The sequence below is a fragment of the Bombus affinis genome, chromosome 14 (assembly GCF_024516045.1).
Source record: "Bombus affinis isolate iyBomAffi1 chromosome 14, iyBomAffi1.2, whole genome shotgun sequence".
Taxonomy (NCBI): Eukaryota; Metazoa; Arthropoda; class Insecta; order Hymenoptera; family Apidae; genus Bombus; species Bombus affinis.
Window position 1 is genome coordinate 1,433,944 of NC_066357.1, and position 22,438 is coordinate 1,456,381.

Genomic DNA, 22,438 nt, shown 5'->3' on the forward strand with positions numbered 1-22,438 from the left:
TAAAGGGAGGCTTGACGAAAGGCTGGATAAAATCCAGCGAGAAACGGTGGAACCTGGGGAAAGTTAGAGGGTAAACATTTTTCCGTTCTCCTTCGAGAGCTAATAACCTCTGCATATTTGATAGGATTCCATTCTCCGCCCGCGGAAGAAAGAGATCGTTTCTGCTTGCGCGCGGTTCGACGTTCCCGCGGAAAGGAAATCTAATTTCTCTCGCTAACACGATACAATTTTGATCCCGTGCCGCAATCTGAAAGCTTTTATGTCCCCGAGGTGGGCAAACCTTGTATCCTCTATGCGTTTTCACCTTTACAAGGCTCGCTCCATGCCGTTTTCCCTTCCTTTTTCTTTCTCCGACCCTTCGCTCCCTCTTTTCTGCCTCGTATATTAAATTGACCAACGTTTCGTACACGGTCCTGTTTTGTCTCTGGAGCCGCGAGTATCGATCCTTTCGAAGGGCAAACCTTCGAGGGACCTTTTGTTTCGCCGAATAACGGATAATTTCTTCCTCTTCCACGGATCACGGAATACTCTGTCCCTCGAACGAAACGGAAACCGAACGATCCACCGCGTCGATTTTCTATCGTCTTACGGTTTATTAACTCTCGGCCGATTAGCCCATTCCGTGATATCCTGCTTCGTTCGATGGGTCCTTCGAGATTCACGCTCGAATTATTCTCTTCTTTCTCTGCCGCAATTGCCCGGCCTGGTATTTATGGGAATCAGTGAACGAATCGCTGTTTGGGGTTTCCTTTAACGCGCCTCTACTAAAATCTTCTACTAAAATTTACATCGTAAATTTTATTCACCCTCTCCTATTTTAATTATTTATCCGTAGAAACTCTTGTCACCAGTATCTTACAAGTATTCAGGTTTGAAGCAACAACGCTACACCTGCCAACGTCCACTTTGCAGCCTTATCTTTGGTCTTCAAATTGAAAGTCCACACGTAGGTAGGTCCTCGAGTTCTCGTTTTATAAACAGGACACTCGTACATATTCCTCAAGTCTTGTTTATCTTGTGTGATCGCTCTTACGTTGATCACAGGCATCACAGGAAACAGTTCTTTCGGTTTCGAATCGACTAAAATACCAGACTGCACGTCCCATCGTGCTCCCTCCATAAATATCCCATGAATATACGCACCGTCTCTGGGGGCTGCCCTGATATGTAAAAAAGATAACAGTCAATGTTGACCCTTCGAAAGAGTGATAAAATGACGAAGAACATGAAATAAGCAATTGTAAACATAATTGTCCGTGTAACGATCTCGTTCAGTTTCCGTTCCTTTTTTCTTCAGTCGTTTTTTTACGAAGAACGGTTAAATAATTTAATGTATTAAAAAATTGTACTTTGAAACGATCAGATCAACCAACTTAATTCATTGATAACTCTAAATTCCAAATAAATAAGATGAAATTCACGCACGTGAACTCCTCCTTGTTCTTCTTCGTCACGTCGCATTGCAAGCACATTTTATCAAGCGGAAGTTCCTGTCTCCTAGCTGTCGATTGCATGATGGCCGTGAGCAACGACTGAGGATTGAAGAATCCGGCCAACCAGACCGATGGTGGTAACTGAAACGATAATTTACTCGTAATAACGATAACTTTAACATATCGATTATCCTTTTATTTTCCTATCTTACGACAAAGTCAGTCGACCACGTTTCCAATTCTCTGATCCGTAGTAACAGGTCGACGAACCAAGCTGCCAGTCCTAATAAAGATGGATAAGCTCTTTGAGCCCAAACAGGTGGCACTTGGTCAAGGAACAACGCGTTCTCCAAGTCCTCCATATCTGAAGTGATCGTTAGCTCTCCCTTCAAGCCTAAATCCAGTTCGCGCAACGACCGTTTTATTTCCGTGGTCAGATGATTCATTCGTTCGCACTCTTGGAATGCTACGATCACGTACGGAGTCCTTTCTTCCACTTTGCCCATTATTTCGGCCATGTTGAACTCCTCTGGAAGTTTCTCCATTATTTCGTCCAGTATTTGCTTCACCTTTCAACACAACGAAGTTATCGTCTAATGGTTAATATGGAACAGATTAAATGACTACCTTTTCTTCCCTGGTCACTGTTTGTCCTCCAGAGCTACCCGCGTCCCTCGGTTGCATCTCAAAAACGGTTTTAAAGAGATTCTCTGCAGTCATCGTTAAGAAACCTATTTCTGCATTTGGGTGTAGACCGTACAAGTAGGGTGATTCCGCAGGCATCGCTTCGTCGATGTAGGCATGGTAACCGGCTAAATCTGTATTTGGTGGCGCTGGGAATCCTTTGTAATATTTAAATCGTTAATTGCTCTCCAATTATGAGAAGAACTATTGATAAAAATGCTCGAACTCTAACGAGAAACTTGTTACCTGGCGCTAACTGCAACTCTCCGTCGACCAATTCCGGTTGCATTAATTCCTCGAGATAGGAGACACACAGCCTTCTGTCCCAGTCGTCGGTTATATGCCCGCCGTACATAATTTCGCCGAAAAGATACCTTTACAAATGTGCACGAGTACGTTGTGAAAAGAATATGACAAACGACCGGTTAGAATTCTTCAATCTGCTGAAAAATAACGAAAGAAATCGAAACGAACCTCAAATCCTCCCAAGGCACCTTCGACGTAGCTTCTAAATAATTGTATAACACGCTGACACTGATGTGAAGATCGCCTACGTTGAAGGGATAAATTTTATTCCAGCCCTGTGGGCCGAATTTCCGGCGCTCCGCGACCACCGCGTGGAAGTAACAGAGGGAAAATAGAATGGCCTTGAACTCTGCCTCCTTGCTGCACATCTCCAACGTCTCTTGGGTGAAATTATCCAGAGCTTTGTGCAGATTCGCCTGCATCCCCGTAGGTGGTTCGTTCGTAATCTTAATGGACGACTCGAGGATTCCCTAATTAATCTTTCATTAACCTCTTAGTGTTTCACAGCATCAAATTCCATATCGTTGTGTCTCGAGCTGAAAGCTCGGTGAACTTGCAACTTTTTATACTTTATCTCCTACGACCATATATTCGTGCTCGAGGACACAACGATATTAAGCATAAAATGTTACTTGAGGAATGATGTGTCCTGCTGGTGTACTAGCTGGTTCCGCGCTCATGAAGACCCTGTAATTCTCGTGTGAACCCTCTGCGGCAATTTCTAATTTCTTTTCCAATAATGGCAGCCATTTTTTCACCAAATGAATATTCTGCAAAATCACCCAATGACCGTTCTTCGCGGCCACGTCCATAGCTTCTTCTGCAACGGATTCCTGTCCCTGACCCAGCGACACGTTGTGGAAATTTTGATTATCCAACGTGTAACCCAAGCGACGACCCAGATCCTCTACATCCTGATTAAATGAAAATTCATAGATTTGCCAGGTGAAAGTTGTGGAACAAGGTGAATGCTTTTGTCCATTCCGGAAATGTTCCGTTACCTTCAATGGATTCACGCCAGGAGAAAGGATAAAGAAGATGGGCGTAGAAGGGCTAGTTTCTTCGTAAGATTTTGCGAACTCGACGGTTCTACCTTCGATATACCTTGGACCAAGCTTCTCTTCGATGAATGCTGCGATTGCGTAGGTCATTCTATCGGGTCGCAGTGCCCTGAGCATGCACAGTCGCTGAATAGTCGTTTTGTTCTTCCATTCCTGCGGGAATTTCTCTCGTTCCGGACATTCGCATTCCACCAACTTTTTCCATCTCTTTGCCGAAGTCTCTATGTCTCTGTCTAAATTGCTGCGCAAAAGAAATAGAAAGATATTTCCAAATTCTCAATATTTCGACTTGCGTTCGTTGTTACGCTATCGTATTATTTTATTACAAAATAAAAATAAAAATAAAACTATAAGGCCATCAATCAAATGGAAATAAATCGCTAACACGGCTCGTTCAAAAGTTGAAATTTCTGATTAAATCTAAATTCCCCAGATTTTTACTTGCATCATTACAATTTTAAACCTGTTACGGACGATTTAAGATAAAAGAATACGTGAAATTTCGATTACCGAAATTCTTCTCTGCTAGCGAGACTTCTAATTCCACCCCAACTGACATTGGAAAGGAAATCAACGGGGGATGTAACGTGCGGCGTGATGGGGAACCGTAAGAGGAAGTCCAACTCTGCTGCAGTCACCTCGTTCCTAGCGAGTAGTATCTGAAACGCCATCTGCGACGCGAAGATCAGTTTGTCGCACTCGAACAACCCTCTGCTAGTATACATGAACACGGAATAGGTGATGCACTCGATCAGATTCTTCACTCTCGCGGACACGTCTGGGGCGGGATCGGCCTTCGAGATGGCTTTTTGAAACACCACGCTGAAAGCTTTCAAGGAAAATTGATAGATTGGATTGATGGTGTTCAGATCGTTCAGGATGAAGTAGAGGAGAGAAGCTCTGGCTGCCGCTGGTCGATACAATTCTCTGGCGGCGTCGATTTCACGGCTTGTGCCGCGGGCTTCCGTCACCTTCGACTCGATTTCTGCCGCGGTCCTCTTCGTCGTCTCCAGATTTTCCACCAACGACGTGTCCTCTAAAACGTTGCTGCCCGCTGAAGACAATCTGTCCACGAAATTGTTATTTTATCGTTCAAATCGAATTGTATTTCCATCGCTATAAATCCTTTGAAATTCGTTCAGAAACAAGACGAAAACAAGAGAATAGAGGGGCTAACTATAGAATTCGAGTTCTCAACCTGTGTACCACTTTCTATAAGAAGATTAGAAGGAATAGACGATAATGTTTCCTTTTTAATCGTAAAATGACAGTGAAACAAAGTAATCGATAAAAATATACTTATCGCGTTTTTATCGGTAATCTTGGTATATAATTACATAGAAGGGAGGGTCTTGGGTTATCTGGGTAATACGAAAGGGAGTGGCGACTGAGAAAAGGTTGGGAAACACTGACGCTGAGAGTAAAGGAAATGGAAATTGTTGTGAAAGGTCGAACGAGCAACGTACCTCGATAAAAGGGAATCTTCCAAACTGTTGAGCGTAATCTTGAAATCGTTCTGCTGTCTGGTGAGCTCAGCCTTCAGCTCCTCGAGATCCGGTCGCTCGGCTTTCACTACCTCCGCTAGTAATTGATCCTCGAGACCGTCCCTCGTTACCGTGAAATTAATTAGAGTAGTTTGAGCCTGCATCTCGGGCTTGTAATGGGGATTAGCCAGCTTCGTGTGCAATAATAATCTGAACAGCGGATTGTATTCGACCTCCTTGTCGCCGATCTTAATCGCCCGACCCTTCTTAATCAAGTTTCTGCCTAACAGTGGATCCAACACCGGATCGACCGTTTCGCCGATGTTCTCGACGAGCACGGTCGACCCGGTTGCTAGACATTGCTCGATGACATCCAAGTAACCCTTCTGCCCGAGCCTAATGACACGAAGTTCCTCCCCGTATTTCTGCTTGATCCATTTAATTCCCTGCAGCTAAGGAAAAATAATGATGGAGATCCGAGTGACGTTAGGCGACCTCGTGACAGATAGACCTATACCTGAGGGTCGATCATTAAGGGCCATCGGTCGGAACTCGTCAGAATAGTTGCGTTTTCCGTCGACATTCTATCGTTTGGAAGTCCTTCGTTGTTCCACTTGGCTATCTGTGTGTCGTTCGTCAGTAACGACAGAGGGTCCAACCCCTCCGTGATTGGAACCGTCGGTTCTACGTTACGTAAAAACGGCAGCCATTGCTTGTGTAGCAGATCCTGGCGAAATTGTTTCGTGAAACATCCCACGTAAGATATGAACGATGTCACCAGGAGAACGTCACCGGGTAGGGTGGACGTTTGTTGCATGAAACTTTAGAATTTTTTCTTTAAAGGATCTGTACAATAGTATTCGTAAGTGTTAAGACGTCTAAAGAAAATTAGATATACGCCTTGGGTATTACCAAGCGCTTGAAACTTTTAGAATTTGTTAAATTAGCCATATATGGCTATAAATTTGGACGTACTTGGCTACGGAATCCGCCCATCGTATATTTTCCGAGGCCAAACCACCGACTAGCCTGTTAGCCAGAGCAATCGTAGCGTTGGTCGCGTCCGCCTCTTGTTGACACTTGAGCTTCTCGGACGTTGCCTGCTCGAAGTCCGCCGTCAGCTTCGCCAATTGCTCTTCCAATGACTGTTCCAGAAACAGTACTCTAACTAAACTTGTTCGGAATCACGTTTAACAGAGTTTACGTACAACAACTTTGCGTTTGATCACGCTTAACTTCTCCTGAGCAGCGGCCAAATCTGCGTTCGCCTGTGCCAACGCTTTCCTCTTTGGCTCCACGTCGCAGAACACCTCGTAAAACTTGATAATGTTGATCACCCAGGCACAGAGACCCGCAGCTGCCGCTGATTTCGATCTCACGAATTCTGGCTCGAATTCGGAGTCTTTCAGATACGGTTGAATCGCCTTGATTACTTCTGGATGTATATTTTCTTTGTCATAGTTGATTAGGCAGTCCAAGAACGTGTCGACCTTCGCCATCATGATCTGAAAAAACAACGCGGATGAAATAATCGCACGCAGAGTGGTATAATTCGCTAAAACTCGCAGTGATTTTTTTTCCTTCGTGATTTTCTCGCGTATTTCTGAACTTCTCTCGAGACAAATTAGCTCGGAAAGTAAGTTTTCAAAGGAATATGCAAAAATAATAAAGAAAAAGACAGCGGTGATGGTGGACTAAAGATTTCCGACTAAAAGATTTTGAGAAATCTTTATACCATAGTCCGTTCTATGCGTTTATGACTATCCAGCTTAAGTGTACGGTCGAGCACGGACTAGCGATGACCTTGTTTCAAGTACCTTGGCAGCCTTCCAGCTTCTGTCCTTGGGAATTTTCCCAGCTGGAGCCAAGAGAACCATCACAGCGGCAGTTACGTTCGTTACAGCACCTGGTGGCGAACCAAACGACTTCAATTCCGTCAGATTCGCCTTGTTCAGTGTATTCAGAGCCTCTTGGGCAGCCAAGAGAGCCGGTTCTGCCTTCATCAAGTCCATTTCGCAGTCCCTCTGTTTCTTCGATACCTCTTCAGCTATTATAGCAACCTTCGACTCTTCCTCGTCCGCTATACGAAACACGAAACGTGAAATACAAGCAAAAAGGACTGGTTTACCTAAAGGATTTACCTATAGCCTTCTCCTTTTGTACTTTGTCCGTCTCGATACCAACAATGGCGATCAGAGCATCGGCTGCGTCGTTCTTCTGTTGCAATTCTACCTCTTGCATCGCCAGTTTCTCTTTCAGTTTATCCACCTGTACCGCAGTCGAACGAAGCTTTTCCAAACCGTTCTCCAGCCTAGCTACTCGACCACGAAGCTCGCAAGCCTTCGTTTTCAACAATCTAGTGTACAAACTGATCTGCTCGAGAAAGGACTTTGGCGTGGTATAGTTGTATCGGCGCTCGCTGGCCAAATAATGTCTGCTGGCTGCGTTGACGGTCGTGTGAGCGTGGGCCATAAATTTCGCCGCAGCCTCCCTGCATCGAAAGCATCCGTATATTTATTGCTCAGCATCCTCTCCGCTATTGAAGGCGCGTACCACGCGTTTCAGGGGCGTCCCGATCGATATTCTCCGCTCTACCTGTAATTTTCCGGAAGTTCGTCCAACTCCTGCAGAAACCTCTTCGACACAGACATCAAAGCTTCTTGCGGCCATTCGTGGAACCAGTTTATCGCCGTGCAATTTATTATGGCCGGGAATTTCCTCGAGCGAATCCTTAAAGTGGATCCGACAGGGGAGAAGCAGAGAACTATCCGAAGCTGGCGGCGCACCCGGTCGATGAAGAACTTCCAACAATTCTCGCGGGTATCTAACATACCAGCGCCCTTCACCTCGTTACGAACTCCTGCGACCGAGTATATCGATCGTCGAAAAATACTTTAGCGAATTAAATCGTACAAATTTTACGTACGTGATAATCCTTATCGTACAAAGATAAAAGTAAACGAATAACTTAAGCATCGTGTTTCAAATAGAAATTGATTTGGAACGGTTTAAAGAAAAAAAGAGAAAAAAGAACGAGTTGAATCACAGAGATTTTGAAGTTGATGATCCTTGTTCCGAAAGAAAAAACAAACAACCTGAAATATTCATCGACCTGCTATTATGTTCTCCACTTCGTCCTCGGCAAAAAGATCTGGAACCTCGCCAGAAGCAAGCATGTCGTTGATCAGCACGAGGAATTGTTCGTTCGCCACTTGAGCGTCGGTCATCAAAAACACGATGCCCAGATTCTTCAAACCCGACTTGTTATACAGAACAGCGAGCTCCAATTTCAGATCGACGATTCCATAACCCTTCTTCAACTGAATTTGGAATACCTCCAGCGAGCTTATGAAAGCAGCCAATCGTGACAAGCTTTGTTTGCCAGAACCTCCCACACCGACGAGGAGAGCGCTGCCTCGAGGCGATTCCAAGATCCTGTTTATCCGGCACACGTGCATCATGGCGTCCTCGAACAGCACCAGATTCATAGCAGCTACCAGATCGTTGTAGCTGACCATTGCTTCCGATAGCAATCGATGCAGAGTCGCCCAGTCCTTTACCGGCATGTACTTTGGCTCCCCGACTCCACCTTGCAATATAACAAATTTATTCAACTTTTTCCTTCTCGTGGCGTGTTTGAGATCCAAGTGATACGCGATTTTTAGCGAAATATTTTCAAGCATTTGCACACCTGCAAAATGACAGTAGATATTAGGCTTCTCCAAAATGGCGCCCTCGTCAATTTCCTCCACGTTCTTCTTCAAAATATCCAATTGTAGTTTAGAAAAGCTCTCTATGTCCTTTTCATCTGTAAGCTTATCTCCGTAAACGCGATGCGTCTCGTGGAGCCATAATCTGATTAAGTCTATAGAAGACTGTAGACACTCGTTCCCACTGAATAATAATCCTTGAAAGCAGTTCGATAAGTCACGAAGATTGAAGATATAATGGAATTTCACTGCTGTTGGGAGGAACATTTGAGCGCAACGATGATGCAGCTGAATCGACGCTTGAACAATGCTGTTACACATATCAACGACAGAAATGGGAAACCTACGAAATGCATTATCATACAATGATCGAACAACGAAGATATTTAGATGTTTCATTTTGTTATACTGCTTCGCTTCATACAATAATTTATTTTCGAAGCTTACCTGTGTTCTATGTTGGACAAATGCTGCCTCAAGATAGACGAATAAATAGTCGTTAACGAATCGCTGTTAGGAAAATTGACCGCAAACACGGAAAAGTGTCTCTGCAGTCTAGGATTGACGGTAAAAGATCCAGCCGTAGGATTCATACAGCTAACGTATTGACAGTTGTGAATATCTTTCAGAGTTAGTTTCGTTCTATCGTACCAGTGACCGTAATCCAAATGTTGACGAATCAAAGTATGCGGTTGGACAGTTCCATAAGCGTCAACTTCTGGCATATTCAAATCATCGATGAAATACACCAAAGTTTTATTCCCAGGTGGGCCGTAATTTCTACCAGCTTTCTTCTCCAGAGATTTCTCAAGAATCTTCTGCAGCATCTCCGAAGAAGTGTAAAAATTAAAGGGTACATTGGATACTGTGTAATTTTCAGGTAACTGTAGAAGTTTCTCTGCTACGAGAACAGTCTTCCCGCAACCAGCTGTTCCAACTAACATCACTGGATGTTTCTCGGCCATTAATAAATCTAAGAAGTACCTAATTCGAATAGACTCCGCAGTGTAAACCAAAACAGCTTGCAGAGGTATTTCAGGGTCCAATTCGAACTTTGGCAAACGCTGAGACCACGGAACGAAGTTCTTTGTCTCAGAGTCTATATAATAATCAAACACGGTGCCTTGCGAGGGAAACTTAATCTGTTTAAATTCATTTATCCACCACTTACTAAATTCCACGCGATAATCTATCGTTTGATCTTGAAACATCGAGGAACCGAAAGCCCAAACGGCAGCGAAAACAAAGTAGAGTTCATAATGTTCCTTCAAAAAATCAGCGGAGGTTAATTCTGGCTTGAGAAGACAGTGAAGAAGATGACATAGCATCTGTACGTGCGCCATATCTGCGATCGGTGTTATCTTTTTGAATCTTGTTCTTAATGTTTCCAAGCAAGCAGGAATGTACTTATCAAACAGCATAACCAAATTGGATTTTTCAATTGGCGATGTTCTTTTCTCCACCCAGCTCGTGACGTAAGGATTCCAGCCTAGATCCTGAGGATTGATATACAAGATCCCTGCTCTGGATACGGTAGCTGGAGTAGCAGTTCTCAAATTAGAGATCTCAAAGAGCAGCCTCATCACAGGAGTCAAAGCTATTCTCTCGTTACTAGCTAAAGTCAGAACCTTGTTATCGTCCATGACAGTGTTCAATGACTCGATCCACATGGGATCGATATCGCCATCTAAAACTATCCACTTAGGATTCTCTCCGCCTAAGTTAGCCTGTTCTCTCATGATAACCGAGAACAAGCCATCCTTCCATTCTCTGGTCGCTGGATTAATTATTCCAAATAATTCGTCATTCGTCACAGCTTTCGGATTCAAATCGTTGTATACAGGCTTCCTCTTCATGTTCTGATACGTTCTAAACAACGACTTCCAAACTTGAGTCTTTCCGGATCCTGCAGTTCCCACGATGAAAACCGAGTGTCGTACTTCTAATAGTTCCTCCAGTTGAACGACTTTGAGAATGAAGCCGTCTTCTGGTTGCAGCATCAAATCAGCTGCTGCCTGTTTAACCATCTTCTCGAATTCCACGTCGCGTTTTCTGGGAACGTCCAAGGCAGGGAACAGGTCGGCTATCAAACCCATAAACACAGGCAGGTCGTCGGAAACCACTTTGGGAATGTTGAAGTCTCGAAGAGCTCTCATGAGCACTTGTTCCTCCGGTCTGCCGGGGTCTCCCCTCTTCAGACTTCCGGCGACCACGAGGACCGACTTTATCGCGCGCAATCCCCAGTCATAATGGTCCTGCTTTGATAACAGCTCCTTGCATAGAGTATACAGCGTAATGAACTTTCTCGCTAGAATTCTCGCATCCTGCAATTTCGAGAACCCTATTTCGTATGTTTTTAATATTATAGAAAGATTAGAGGATGACTGGTGAGACGGTAGAGGGATAGGGGAAGTATATGCATATGGAAAGATAAAAATTTAAAAATTCTCCTTCGTGTAAGAAATATCTTCTAAGAGACCTTTCCAAGATCTTTAAAAAGTAACATAGAAAAACTGTTATAAATAGAACTTCGTTACTTTTGAAGTAGACCACGTAAATGTACGTGTACACGTGTATTCGAATAAATTTTGTTAATGAGAGCGGTACTAATATTTATTTTTGTACCTGTAACATGGAAATGTTGCATAATCGTATTTTCCTTGCGCAAATTCGTAGCTTAACCAAAGTTCGTAGTTGTAGGAATCACACGAATCAAAATACAAAAGATGAACTAATACAAAAGATGCATAGATCAAAGTATAGACGTAGCTTTGATATACGCGTACACGAATTTATTTAATATAACATACAAAACCATGATCCCTACCTGGAATCCCTCTGCCACTAACATAATCTCGCAGATGAGTTCAAAATCGGGGACTACCATGGCACACGGTCGAAATAAGGCTTTTAAATTCTCCGGTAATTCTGTTCGTCCTGCGTAACCTGGATTCATCGTGATAAATATACCGACCGTTGGTTCGAGGCTGATTATTTCTCCCATGAAGTTGAATTTCTCTTTCTTATCTCGAATGGCGTCCTGAATCGATTTCACTTGGACAGCTACTACGGAGAGTACTTCGACCGTGATTCGGTTGAACTCGTCGAAACAACCCCAGGCGCCAGTTTGAGCTAATCCTTTATAGATGTTACCGCAGGATTTGTAGTCCATCTGCTCGGAACAGTTGAACACGTAGACCATTATGCCGAGAGCTCTGCCTAGATCTTTAGTGGTTTCGGTTTTTCCAGTGCCCGCTGGGCCTGCTGGTCCACCACCCATTATTAAATGAAGAGATTGGGTCAGGGTTATGTAACATCTATCCGTCAACGGTGTTATGACCAATCTGCATAGAAGAGAAATGATTTAATGGGAATTAGGAAATTTTTAAGGAATCCTGTCTAATTATAATAATTAATTTTCGTGTTATTACAGTCTGGTTACTATTTGGACTGTTGAGAAGCCACGTCGATCTTCTCCGTAAATTGAAAAGTATAGATATTAATCGTGCACTTATGTATCTCATTAAAAGATTAAAAAAAAGATGTGGAGACGATCAAGTCGAGCTTCTCAGGCACCGTTGTTTTTTTTATCATTTATAATACTTTTCATAGCATTTATGGGAAAATATTAACCTATTAACTGAATCGATCTTTGACAAGACACTTCTATGATTACTCAATTAAAAATGAATAAAGAAAAATCGATTTTATCCGAGGAATTGAAAGTTCAAACGACGAGTAAAATATCAAGCGTATAAAGGACAGTAATGAGCAATATTTTAACGCAAGTGTCAATGAACCAGTCGCTAGATTCCATAATCCCTACTGCGAAAATTAACAAAGATGCAAAGGAGAGGAGACGAAGAACCATCGGACCTGGGAGTATTTCCCAAGTATTCGTGAGAGTATTTAAACTGCGCGTCGCAAATATTAGCAAAGCAATCCTTCTCCTTTTCGTCCCAACGATGGCGAAGTTGACTCTGCCATTGGAACGCCTGCGACGTCTCCACCTTGGACTGCACTAGCTTCGTCACCACGTCTCGAGAATGTACATCGATAGTGCAGATCGTCATCACCTTTTGTCTCTCCTGTTTCGTTAGCTCTCCGATCAATAGCGTGATCAGTGTACTTAATTGAGAGATCTGTTTCTTTAGATAGTCTTTCAGAGAATTATCGTAACCCTCCTCCAGTCTGGCGAACGCGATGTTCACCTCGGTCGTCCACCAAATTTGCGTTCCACAGAGAGAAACTTGAGCTGGATAGTCGAACAGCCATTGTTCTCGAGACTTCTCCTCGTAAGTTATCACAGCCTCGCTGAAATAGTATCTTATTGTGACTCTCATCGCTTGTTGCAAACGATTTAACCATGCCTCCACGGCGCCCTCGCAGCTCATCTCGCAGTTTGCGAATTCCACGTACTCTCCATCTTTCGCGAACATACCTTGAAACAGCAGTATTTCATTGCATGAGATATATGAAAAATTAAACGTTTTGGCGTAGTATATTTTAATTTGTCGCGGCTCCCAGGACAAAATATATAATAGTTACGTGGCAGTCTATGTGTTCGAAAGATACGAGACTTCTACACAGCACAAAGTAATAAAGGTTTGTTACCATAAAAATATTTAGTCGCACGTGATACGTGCAAAGAAGATCAGTGGTACGCTTAGAGTGACAGACGAAATTCTTTGAGGCAAAAAGCTTCGCGGCTATCGTTCTATATTAATAGTATCTCCCAACATATAGATCTATGAAGGATCGAACGTGGAGTTGTATGAAAATGTATTTAAAGTCTCTTTACAATTTATGGTATAAATTATATTACAGTACGTTTCAGACGAAGAATTTCCGAAAAATCAACTTTTATTCCTTGCAGAGGTCGACTTACCCAATACGCGTTTTGGCGAGCCAGCAGCCGCGTCATCGAATTTCAATCGAGCCATGGAGTCGAATAGTTTTGTCAGATGCTTGGCCACGATCTCCGGCTGATTTCCATTCGACAAAATATCCAACAGATCGCTGGACGAAACGAAGTAGAATCTCGGAAACGCGAGACGCTTCGTTTCCAAATATTCTGCCAAGGCTTTCTCGCAGAGAACCAATTCCTTTTGGAGGACATCGAGAGAAGACACCAGGCCTTCTCTGTTCGTTGCTTGCACGACGTTTGGCGTCTTCGCTAGTTCCTCTGTCATTTGCTTGAATTCCTTGTCGATTCGATCGAACCTCTCGGCATCCACTGGCAATTGTCTTCTTATATCTTCCGAGGAGGTGAAGATGCTCTCGAGGTGCATCCAGGTTCGTTGCACCTCGAACCAGATTGTAGTAACTTGATCGGCGATGCTCAGCTTTCGTTGCCAGCTGGAGACTTCTTCTAGGAAGTGGGCGATAAACTTCGAAGTGATAAGATTTTGTAGCTGGACCTATGAAAAGCAAACAAGGTGGGCCTAATCGAGTTGATTCCAAAACTGATCGCACTGTGTCTTGACTCGCTATGATATCTTTCCTAACTCTCATCGTCGAATCGCTCGTGTCTCTTTAAATTTTCACCAAGTACGATTTCTGCTGGTTTAGTCTATGTAAAACGAATCACATTGTGCAAATCTAACTGACGAGTGCGATAAAAACCAGTTCTGTAATTTGTTCAAAAGTCATTAAATTTCTGCGATTCTTGCAACATTCGTGCTCGAGTGCGTAACAAGCGATCCGTGTAGAAAGTACCTGGTTCTCTTCCAACGTTTCGATCAATTCCTCGCTGGCTCTTATTAGGGTAGCGCCAGTTCTAGCGTGAATTTCTTTCTCGAATTCCATTTTCGACCAGGTGGCGTTCAATTCTCTCATGTACTTTTCCATAGACATTTCTTTCACGGCTTTGTCCACGATGTTCTTCACTTCTTCCTCGCACTCGTGAAGATTTAACTCCAGAAGATCGGCCAATGTGGTAGACTCGTCCATAACGAATCGTACCTAAACGCATTCGTCTTTACCGGCTATGTCTCTAAGTATGTAGCATTTATAATTATGAATATCGTGTATCATTATGAATCATGTATGGTTTAACATTATATATTATCGCAAATGTATTTGAAATTTATGCAATGTGTGCATTGACGAACAATTTAAAGAAATAAACGTAAAGCCAGGTGTACGAAGAATTAAACGTTTCGAATGCAAAATCAATTTATTCGATGAAATATATACAGTGACTGGTACATAGAACGAACGAAAAACGATGATAAAATTATGGTACAAATTATTTGATCACATACGTACGTGATACATGCGATGAGTAACTAATAATGCATTTATTGATTAATCGTGATGGTGATTTGAATATTCGTGCTTTAAAACTTTGGAAATAATTATTTAGAAAACAAAGTGCCAGTATTTACAGTGGACTTACGGTCATTTCTGGAGTCATGTCGCCCAGTTTCTGCAACACCGATAGCGTATATACAGCGGTGCAACTAACTCTAAACATCTTGGTGAACTTTTGTAAACATATGCTAATCTGAATCCTTATGTATAACTATCCTTCGCATAAAATTCATCAAAAACTTTTTTATGTACAATGATACAAAAAATTCTTACAAAAAAATATATGTACAGTCTTTCATAAAAATTGGATATCATGTAAAACGTAATATAAAACATATCTAAATCATTTTCAATCCTTTTCGTAAACCTATTTTTTGTTTCTTAACATCCGCCGATACCTTGGTGCTATTCATTAATTGCCTCCAATGTCTTTCCCTTATAGCTGGATTTTGGAGTTCTGCTACAGCCCTCAAAGACGTCAACATATTCTTCACGGTTGCCTCCAATGATACGAAAGTGTCCCACGATCTCATTTCCTTGTCCAGGGCTAATTCATTGCAATTAATATATTAAAAACACATTTGAAGATAGCTTACTCGTTTCAGTAACAAACGACATGGGTTTCTAATATTTCAAGAGAACGTTCAACGCAAAATAGAAATAAAAAATCACGCGTGCCGACAACAATTTTTCCATATTTTGCTCAAACACGAGATATCTTTTAACGTGATAAAAATGCAACTGAAAGAACACGGTAGAGTTAATATCGTGTCACCAACCTCGTATCTCCTTGGAGAATTTCTTGCACTCGATGTCCATGTTCTCTACGTCGATTTTTCTCCAAGGCGTAGTCTTCCATCCTTCTATACAGCTTCTAACGATATTCACGTAGTCCCATAGTTGCTTCAACATCTTCAACTCTCTTCTACATTGCTTCAATACTTTGAATTCTGGCACCATAACTTCGAACAACGATGCAGACTCTTGGATGTCTTTCATTTGACGTTCCAACATCAGAATCTCCTTGTGTCCTTCGTCTAACAGTTCGTAAGGATTCGAACAATCGTGTTTGAAGAAGCTGTAGCGCCGAAAAGCTTCGCGGTAGTGAGTTATGGTCGTGTCGAACGCGGAGATTCGTCCTCGTATTCTGGACACTTCGCCTGTTTTATTTCGTACAAAATTAGCAGCTGTCCTAATATCTACGAATGTAGATATATATACCTGCTTGCAGGGGTGCCACTTGCTGTTTAACCATAAGCGCCAATTTCTTGGTATTGGACCATTGCTCGGGCAATTCTTGAAGCAGAACGTTTACTTCCTCTGGGATATCCTGATCATAAAATTTCAACAATTCGATCGTCTCTTCCAACGGCTGGAACATTTCATCCGTAGTCGGTTGCCTTTCTTTCACTTGCAAGAGATAACCCATCACGCTAACGAGTCCGACGTAATCACCTGGTTGTATCGGTTGAAGCAAACCCTCGTCTGCTCGTCTATGAATAAAATATACATTGAAGAATCCATCGAAAAGCGACTCCTTCCTTTTTCCTTATATTGACTCTCTGGGTAGCCATTTTTACTCTTTCGGGAAGTTTCTCAATTTCAGAAAAATATGAAAGCCAGACGTTCCTTCTACGTCTGATCGAAGGAAAGAGGACGATCTATAGAGACAAATCAAAATAGCCAAGTACGCAAGTAGCCCGAGATTATCGAACGTGCAACGAATATCGTGATTGCCAACATAGCTATCGATCTACAAACAGTTGAAATCGTTTTCCGTTTGCTCGTATAAAGAATGGTAACTTGTAAGAGAAAAACACCTTATAAACGATCCCAAATCCGAGAGGCTGCTGGTAACGCGATCGACCAGATGTCTCTTGAACATGCTGGACCATTTGCAGACCATGTTCAGCACCGACTGTCTGAAGGGTCTGAGGTTTACCCTGAACCAGCCACAAAACACTTTCGATGGTTCCATTTCCTCGATCTCGAGATAGAGGCCCTCGTAAAGGTCGATTTGCTCGCGGAATTGCTCCATTTTCGGCGGTGACCGTGTCGGCCCCTTGGGATCCTGTACGGCCACCATCTCCATTTCCTCCATCGTCAATTGTCGGCTATACTCGAGAAACTGTTGCATCACCATGTCTCTATCGTCTAACCAGAGATAGGCGTATCCTGATAAAATAAGACGACAAAGAACGAGGGTGGATCATAGAGTAGACCAAACGTAGAATCATTCTCTGATGTTCGTTGATTCTATTATAATTCGTAGGCAGTAGATTTTTATACGTTTGTGGAAGGTTTGAAGATGTACAACGCGTATTGCTATTAGTAAATTATTGTTATTAGCTATTAGCCTGCATTTTACTATATTTTATGTATTTTTCCATATTACGCGAATTCTATGCATATAGATTAGCATTTCGTGGTATTTATACCTTCAAAGTTGCTGCAAAATTCAGTAGCTTCCTCCACCGCGGTCGAAACGTTATTCATAATTTCATTTTTCATTCCCTTTATATCCGGATCTTCCTCTAGTTCTTTGCTGTATCCTATGGCATCTCTTTTTAATCGTGGCACTAGTGCAGCCATCCCTATGATATCGTTCAAAAGTGCCAAGATTAATTGATCCAGTCCATCCGGATCGTCAGGTTCCAATGAAGGCACGTAATAGAGATCTGGTTCTCTGAGTTCTAACTTCGCTTCTAATAGCGGCTCAGTTTCTTCATTGGAATCCATATTGTCTACCAAATACCCTGGTACGATTAAAAGAGAAAAATAAATCTCTTTTACGGTTAACAGAATCAGAAGCAACGTACTTAAATAGAATCGTAACAATATAGAAGACACGGTTATAAAAAATCTGCACGTAAAGGTTTATTTAGCTCTAAAAAATTGCAGACCATTGATTCGCCGGTTGCCATTAATCGACTAAAACAGGAAATTTAAAGAGATTTCATAATTTGAGAATTTAAAGAAACCACAACGAAAGCGTGAAACAATAATTATACGAAAAATATGGAGTGCCCATTCACCTAACGAACATCCTACAGCCCTTCGAAGGGATTCCATCACGATCCTATCGATGTAATCTACGTATTTTTGCCACGGTTCCTCCATTTCGTCGGAAACTTGAAAAAGCAGCCTGTTCTCTTCCAACAACGAATGAATCTGTTCGGCAGCCCTCTCGACCTCGCCGTAACGTTTTGATACTTTTTCTGGCCGCTCGTCGAACGACAATAAAGCGTCCTTACGACGATCCTTCCTCTCGATGAGAGGCGTCCTCGTCCAGGCGTCCAGCACCGCTTTGATCTTCTCGGCGTTCGTCTGGGTCGATTTGATTCGCTTCCAGAGCCCCTCCACGAGTTCACCCAATTCCACGATGTACTCCAGAACACCATCCGACTTCCAGCATAATTCTGTTTCTCCTCGAGACACCAACGAATCGATCCTAGTTATCTCCTTCTCGATCAGCTGGAACTCCACTCGCCTGGTCGTCTTGCACACGTTGTTGTACGAACACACCGTGGCTGCTAACAGCGTGCGGAACTTTCGGAACTTTTCTACGTTTTCCGACACCTATATATCGAAGACTATTAAACCACCTTAACTTGTCACATTTATTGGCGAATTTTATTTGTAGTATTATCAATTAATTGCACGGTTCGTCCAAGTGTTTATCGATTTCAATTATTATCGCAAGAATGAATTACTAACAGTCTCTCTTATCTATACATTGACAGCGAAAAGAGCTGAAAACAACAAAACGACAAAACTGCCCCCAAATGTTTCACTTTTACGCGTACCAATTCTTTAGTTTCTTCAAATAGCAACTTTATTATGCCACGTTAAAGTGCGCTACACGCAACGGCTGTAACAACGTCATTTTGCCTAAATACTTTGCTGTGGTGGTATACATATAGGGATACATAGGAAAAACGTCAAGTGGATAGGTACCTTTATTGCCTCTTCGGGAATGTCTGATCGAGACATTTGCTTCAAATAGTTCACTTCCTTTAAAACACACAAAAGCTGGGGATCAAAGTTGAGCAGTAACGTGGAATCCTTCTCGCGATAGAGAATATTGCGATTCAGTCCAATATCGACTATGTCAGGTACGGTTCGTGCCCATTCCGTGAACAATTCAGTCTCCTTATCCTTAAAGATCTGGATAAGCCTTTCATAACGTTTTTCTATATTCTGTCCCTCTTCGCTGTTCACTATTCTACGATCGGTATAATTATTTTGTAATTAAATTGTTCTATCAAATATAAATTTCTATTTAAACAACTTACGGATGTTGAATAGCTTTGAAAGATTGAACGGGAAGATCGATGCGTTGTCGGAGCATGGTGATAAATGTCAAAGCCGCGGCTAAAGGTGGAAGATTAATTAGAGCGCCTCTAGTGCCACGATTAAACAGAACTTCGACTACAGTCAGCTCAACGTTCAATAGATCCAAAATTCTGGTGTAGCGATTTGCGAACTGTTTGCTTATCATTGGTCTGTCTAGCACCGTTCCAACGATATTTATCAACTGAAACGAAGAACTTGTAAGAATTTTAGTTGTTAAAATTATCGTACAAAAATTAGTTTTTATTTGTTATAAAATATATTTGCTTTTATTTGAAGTTATGCGTCTGTCGCATCTAGAAACTGAGAAAATTTCGAAAATCGTTATTTTTGGCGTTTGTTTATTTCGAATTTTTCGTTTTATTACACTGTGAAAGCAGATCGATAGAAGAATTGTAGTTTTTTGAAAAATGGCTCGTTTCTCCGCCACTTATCCTACCGCAGTTGTCCAAGGCTACCAGATACGGTACCTTGAAAACGCTCTCGAGGTTGCCGCAATCGTCGAAAGCCTGGCAAAGAATGGCCGCTAATTTACAATCGAGATCGGTGATGGACTCGTTGAACTTGGCACAATCTACGGTGAAAGATTCGTCGTCTGGCTCGAGCGCGTCGGTTGCCCGCACCGTGAAAGAAACGAACAGCTGCTGGAACTCTTTGTACACGTTGACGATCCTGGTGCTGAGAGATCGGCCGAGAATCCCGCCGATTTCTATCTTTTCCAGCTTGGAAAATTCCATCACGGTGTTGAATAGCCACTCGATGTCGCTCAGTCGTTTCAAGAAAGCATCCAGGCGAGCGAAAACGGCGCTGGAATTGAAGGTCCACGGTGGTGCATTGGGTTTCATCGCTGGCATATCTTTCCTAAGTTCGAATTGTCGTTTGAACTCTTCCAAGATGCCTGCAAGAAAGAGCCTGTAATGCTTTTGATCTACGAAGTCTTCGAAAGAGACGAAAAAAAGTCTGAAAGTTTTATTCCAGCAGTGTGAATGTCAGAAAATTTTAATTAGGAACAACGTTAGAAATAAAATTAAAAGAGGCTTAGAAGTTGAATAAATGGAATCGCGATAGAAAGATAGTGCTCGAATGATGAGAACGATCTTCTGATCGATTTTAACCTCGAGATATCTGCACACGTTGTAAAGCCTCGTCGACGTCGCTCTGGAAAATAGAGGTCGGGTCGAGGAATCGACGAGCCTCCTGTATCAACAGGTTGGAAATCTGTCGAAACATGATGATCACCTTGGTGGAGCTCTGATAGTAGCTAGATTTCGACCAGGCTAATCCGACCGAGTGTATCAGCGTGGCCATTAGCGGCTTAGCCTCGGAGAAGTCGACCTCTTCGACCGCTTTGAAACACTTGGCCAATGGAGATAGATACAGAGATATCTCTTTCGCCTCTGCCATTGAGGATACCACGTTATCGAAAAGGGTGCGAAAGCAGGGGAAATAGGCGCTGTCTGTCGTTTCCAAAATGCTCGCCATTTTCTTCACGCGATCCTCTTGCAATTGATCGTAGATATATCTGAAAAACGATCCTTCTTCTATAATAATTAACCTTTGGATACCGTAATTTGTTAGACTTGGAGAATATCGTTACCCTATCCTTAGCTTTCTTACATTTTTCGTGTCTGATAGAAAAAATACTTATTTTCAACTTTTTTATCAGAAATAAATAAATGTCGGGACGATGAAAACGTTACCATAGATGGATATTCGGTATCCTCTACCTTAAATTAGCTAGTCTCGTGGACCAATAGTTAAGCTCGACATAGGGGGTGGGATTTTGACCATTCTCGAAAGCTGCGCCAGATTCCTGAGTGACAACGTCGTTCACCAAGTAGGCCCACTTTATCACGACACCCTCGATGGCGCTCTTCAAGTACAGATCGACGGCTTGGGGTCCTTCTGTTCGCACCAGCTTCTCCACTTCCGTTGCCCTTTCCATTCCGGCTGGCATTGGCAGCACCGTTCTGCCGTTTACCTGGCCTTTCACCTGTATTTCGACGGAAAACATTCGTACAATTTCGTACTACCAACACCATTGCTGAATCTACCATGTCGAATCTAAATATACAGCATGTCCCTTGTTCTTTCTTCCTGATTTTCTCCAAAATGAAACAAAAATAAATAAATCTTATCGATATTCTACACGCTCCCGAATCTCTGACCTTTAAATCGGGGACACCCTGTATAAACTGAGAACACGCGTATGAAAACTAAATCTTTATAGAAGAGGAGGAAAGTTTACTTGGTACAGAGTACCGCGAAGAGAATGAACGTGTCTACAGATGTCCTGAATCGCGACGTCAGGCAAATCCTTGTGATTCTCTGCTTTGCTCAACAGGGGCGCGAATAAATTGTCCACCAAAGTAGCTAATTGATCGACAACTCGAGACGACAGATCTCCTAATATCAGCATCGATGAACAAACTTCTTTCTCCTTGGATAATGGCGCCTGTTCTATCTTCACGACGTAAATACCTGAATAGCGATCGAGAACAATTTTCAAGATTTTGCTTTAGGCGGATATTTTGGAAAGTTTTCATTATCGTACTCACCTTTGGTTCTCTGGCATGGTATAGGGAACGAGGTTGAAGCCACCAATTGCGCGTTCGGTGTCAAAGCTACAAAAAGCGCAGCTGGCAGAGGATTATCAACAAAATCCAGCACAGCGTTTCTGTATTCCTCCGTGAGGAGTAACCTGGCCCACTTCTCCGGCTTCAGTTTTAGCGACTTCTGCACGAAACCACCGATGTACTCCAAACGAAAATCCGCTGGTCCATCGGGAGTAGCCATTTCTATTTATACAAATTCCACATAAGTTATTTAGATTCTCAGTTTATACGTTTAGATTCGGGATTTTAGATCTCAACGTAAGATGTTATTTTTATATTTATTGTATTTACTATTTTCTCAACTGATATACTTAGGTCGAAAATTCTAAACCCGATTGGAATTTAGCTGTAGATTTTAAATCTTGACGTAAGGTATTACTTTTTTATTCGCTCATTCGCGTCTTCTTCATCGAGAAATTAATTTACCAAAGGCATTAAATCGTACGAAACGTGAAAATTTGAAAGAAACGTTGGCTT

At 42.4% G+C, this 22,438-nt stretch overlaps 2 protein-coding genes across 2 annotated transcripts in view; one reads left to right on the forward strand and one right to left on the reverse strand.

The window, feature by feature from the left end:
* The window catches only part of LOC126924195 (astakine-like), a 303,996-nt gene that overhangs the window by 214,755 nt on the left and 66,803 nt on the right, over positions 1 to 22,438 (forward strand). The window lies entirely within an intron of this gene.
* LOC126924202 (dynein beta chain, ciliary) lies at positions 750 to 22,199 on the reverse strand. Its single transcript, XM_050738451.1, has 36 exons — positions 21,905 to 22,199; positions 21,595 to 21,827; positions 21,074 to 21,339; positions 20,462 to 20,868; positions 19,817 to 20,244; positions 19,289 to 19,530; positions 18,951 to 19,218; positions 18,029 to 18,572; positions 17,432 to 17,749; positions 16,814 to 17,168; positions 16,215 to 16,486; positions 15,773 to 16,153; positions 15,392 to 15,540; positions 14,397 to 14,642; positions 13,567 to 14,098; positions 12,555 to 13,119; positions 11,506 to 12,022; positions 9,126 to 11,002; positions 8,660 to 9,021; positions 8,081 to 8,557; positions 7,564 to 7,828; positions 7,110 to 7,459; positions 6,786 to 7,048; positions 6,177 to 6,473; positions 5,944 to 6,113; positions 5,486 to 5,789; positions 4,951 to 5,420; positions 3,995 to 4,549; positions 3,425 to 3,725; positions 3,056 to 3,337; positions 2,592 to 2,893; positions 2,364 to 2,491; positions 2,061 to 2,275; positions 1,646 to 2,002; positions 1,426 to 1,574; positions 750 to 1,160 (listed from the first exon to the last, which is right to left on the reverse strand). Exons 1-36 carry the CDS (start codon positions 22,140 to 22,142, stop codon positions 866 to 868), a joined length of 13,380 nt encoding a protein of 4,459 aa, XP_050594408.1. The 5' UTR covers positions 22,143 to 22,199; the 3' UTR covers positions 750 to 865.

Bases quoted from the DNA above. Each gene is read 5' to 3' on its own strand.
- LOC126924202 (XM_050738451.1), bottom strand. From the start codon at position 22,142: ATGGCTACTCCCGATGGACCAGCGGATTTTCGTTTGGAGTACATCGGT. The intron at 21,828-21,904 runs GTGAGTACGATA...ATCGCTATTCAG, and splicing joins ACCATGCCAGAGAACCAAAG to GTATTTACGTCGTGAAGATA. The intron at 3,338-3,424 runs GTAACGGAACAT...TCATTTAATCAG, and splicing joins CTGGCGTGAATCCATTGAAG to GATGTAGAGGATCTGGGTCG.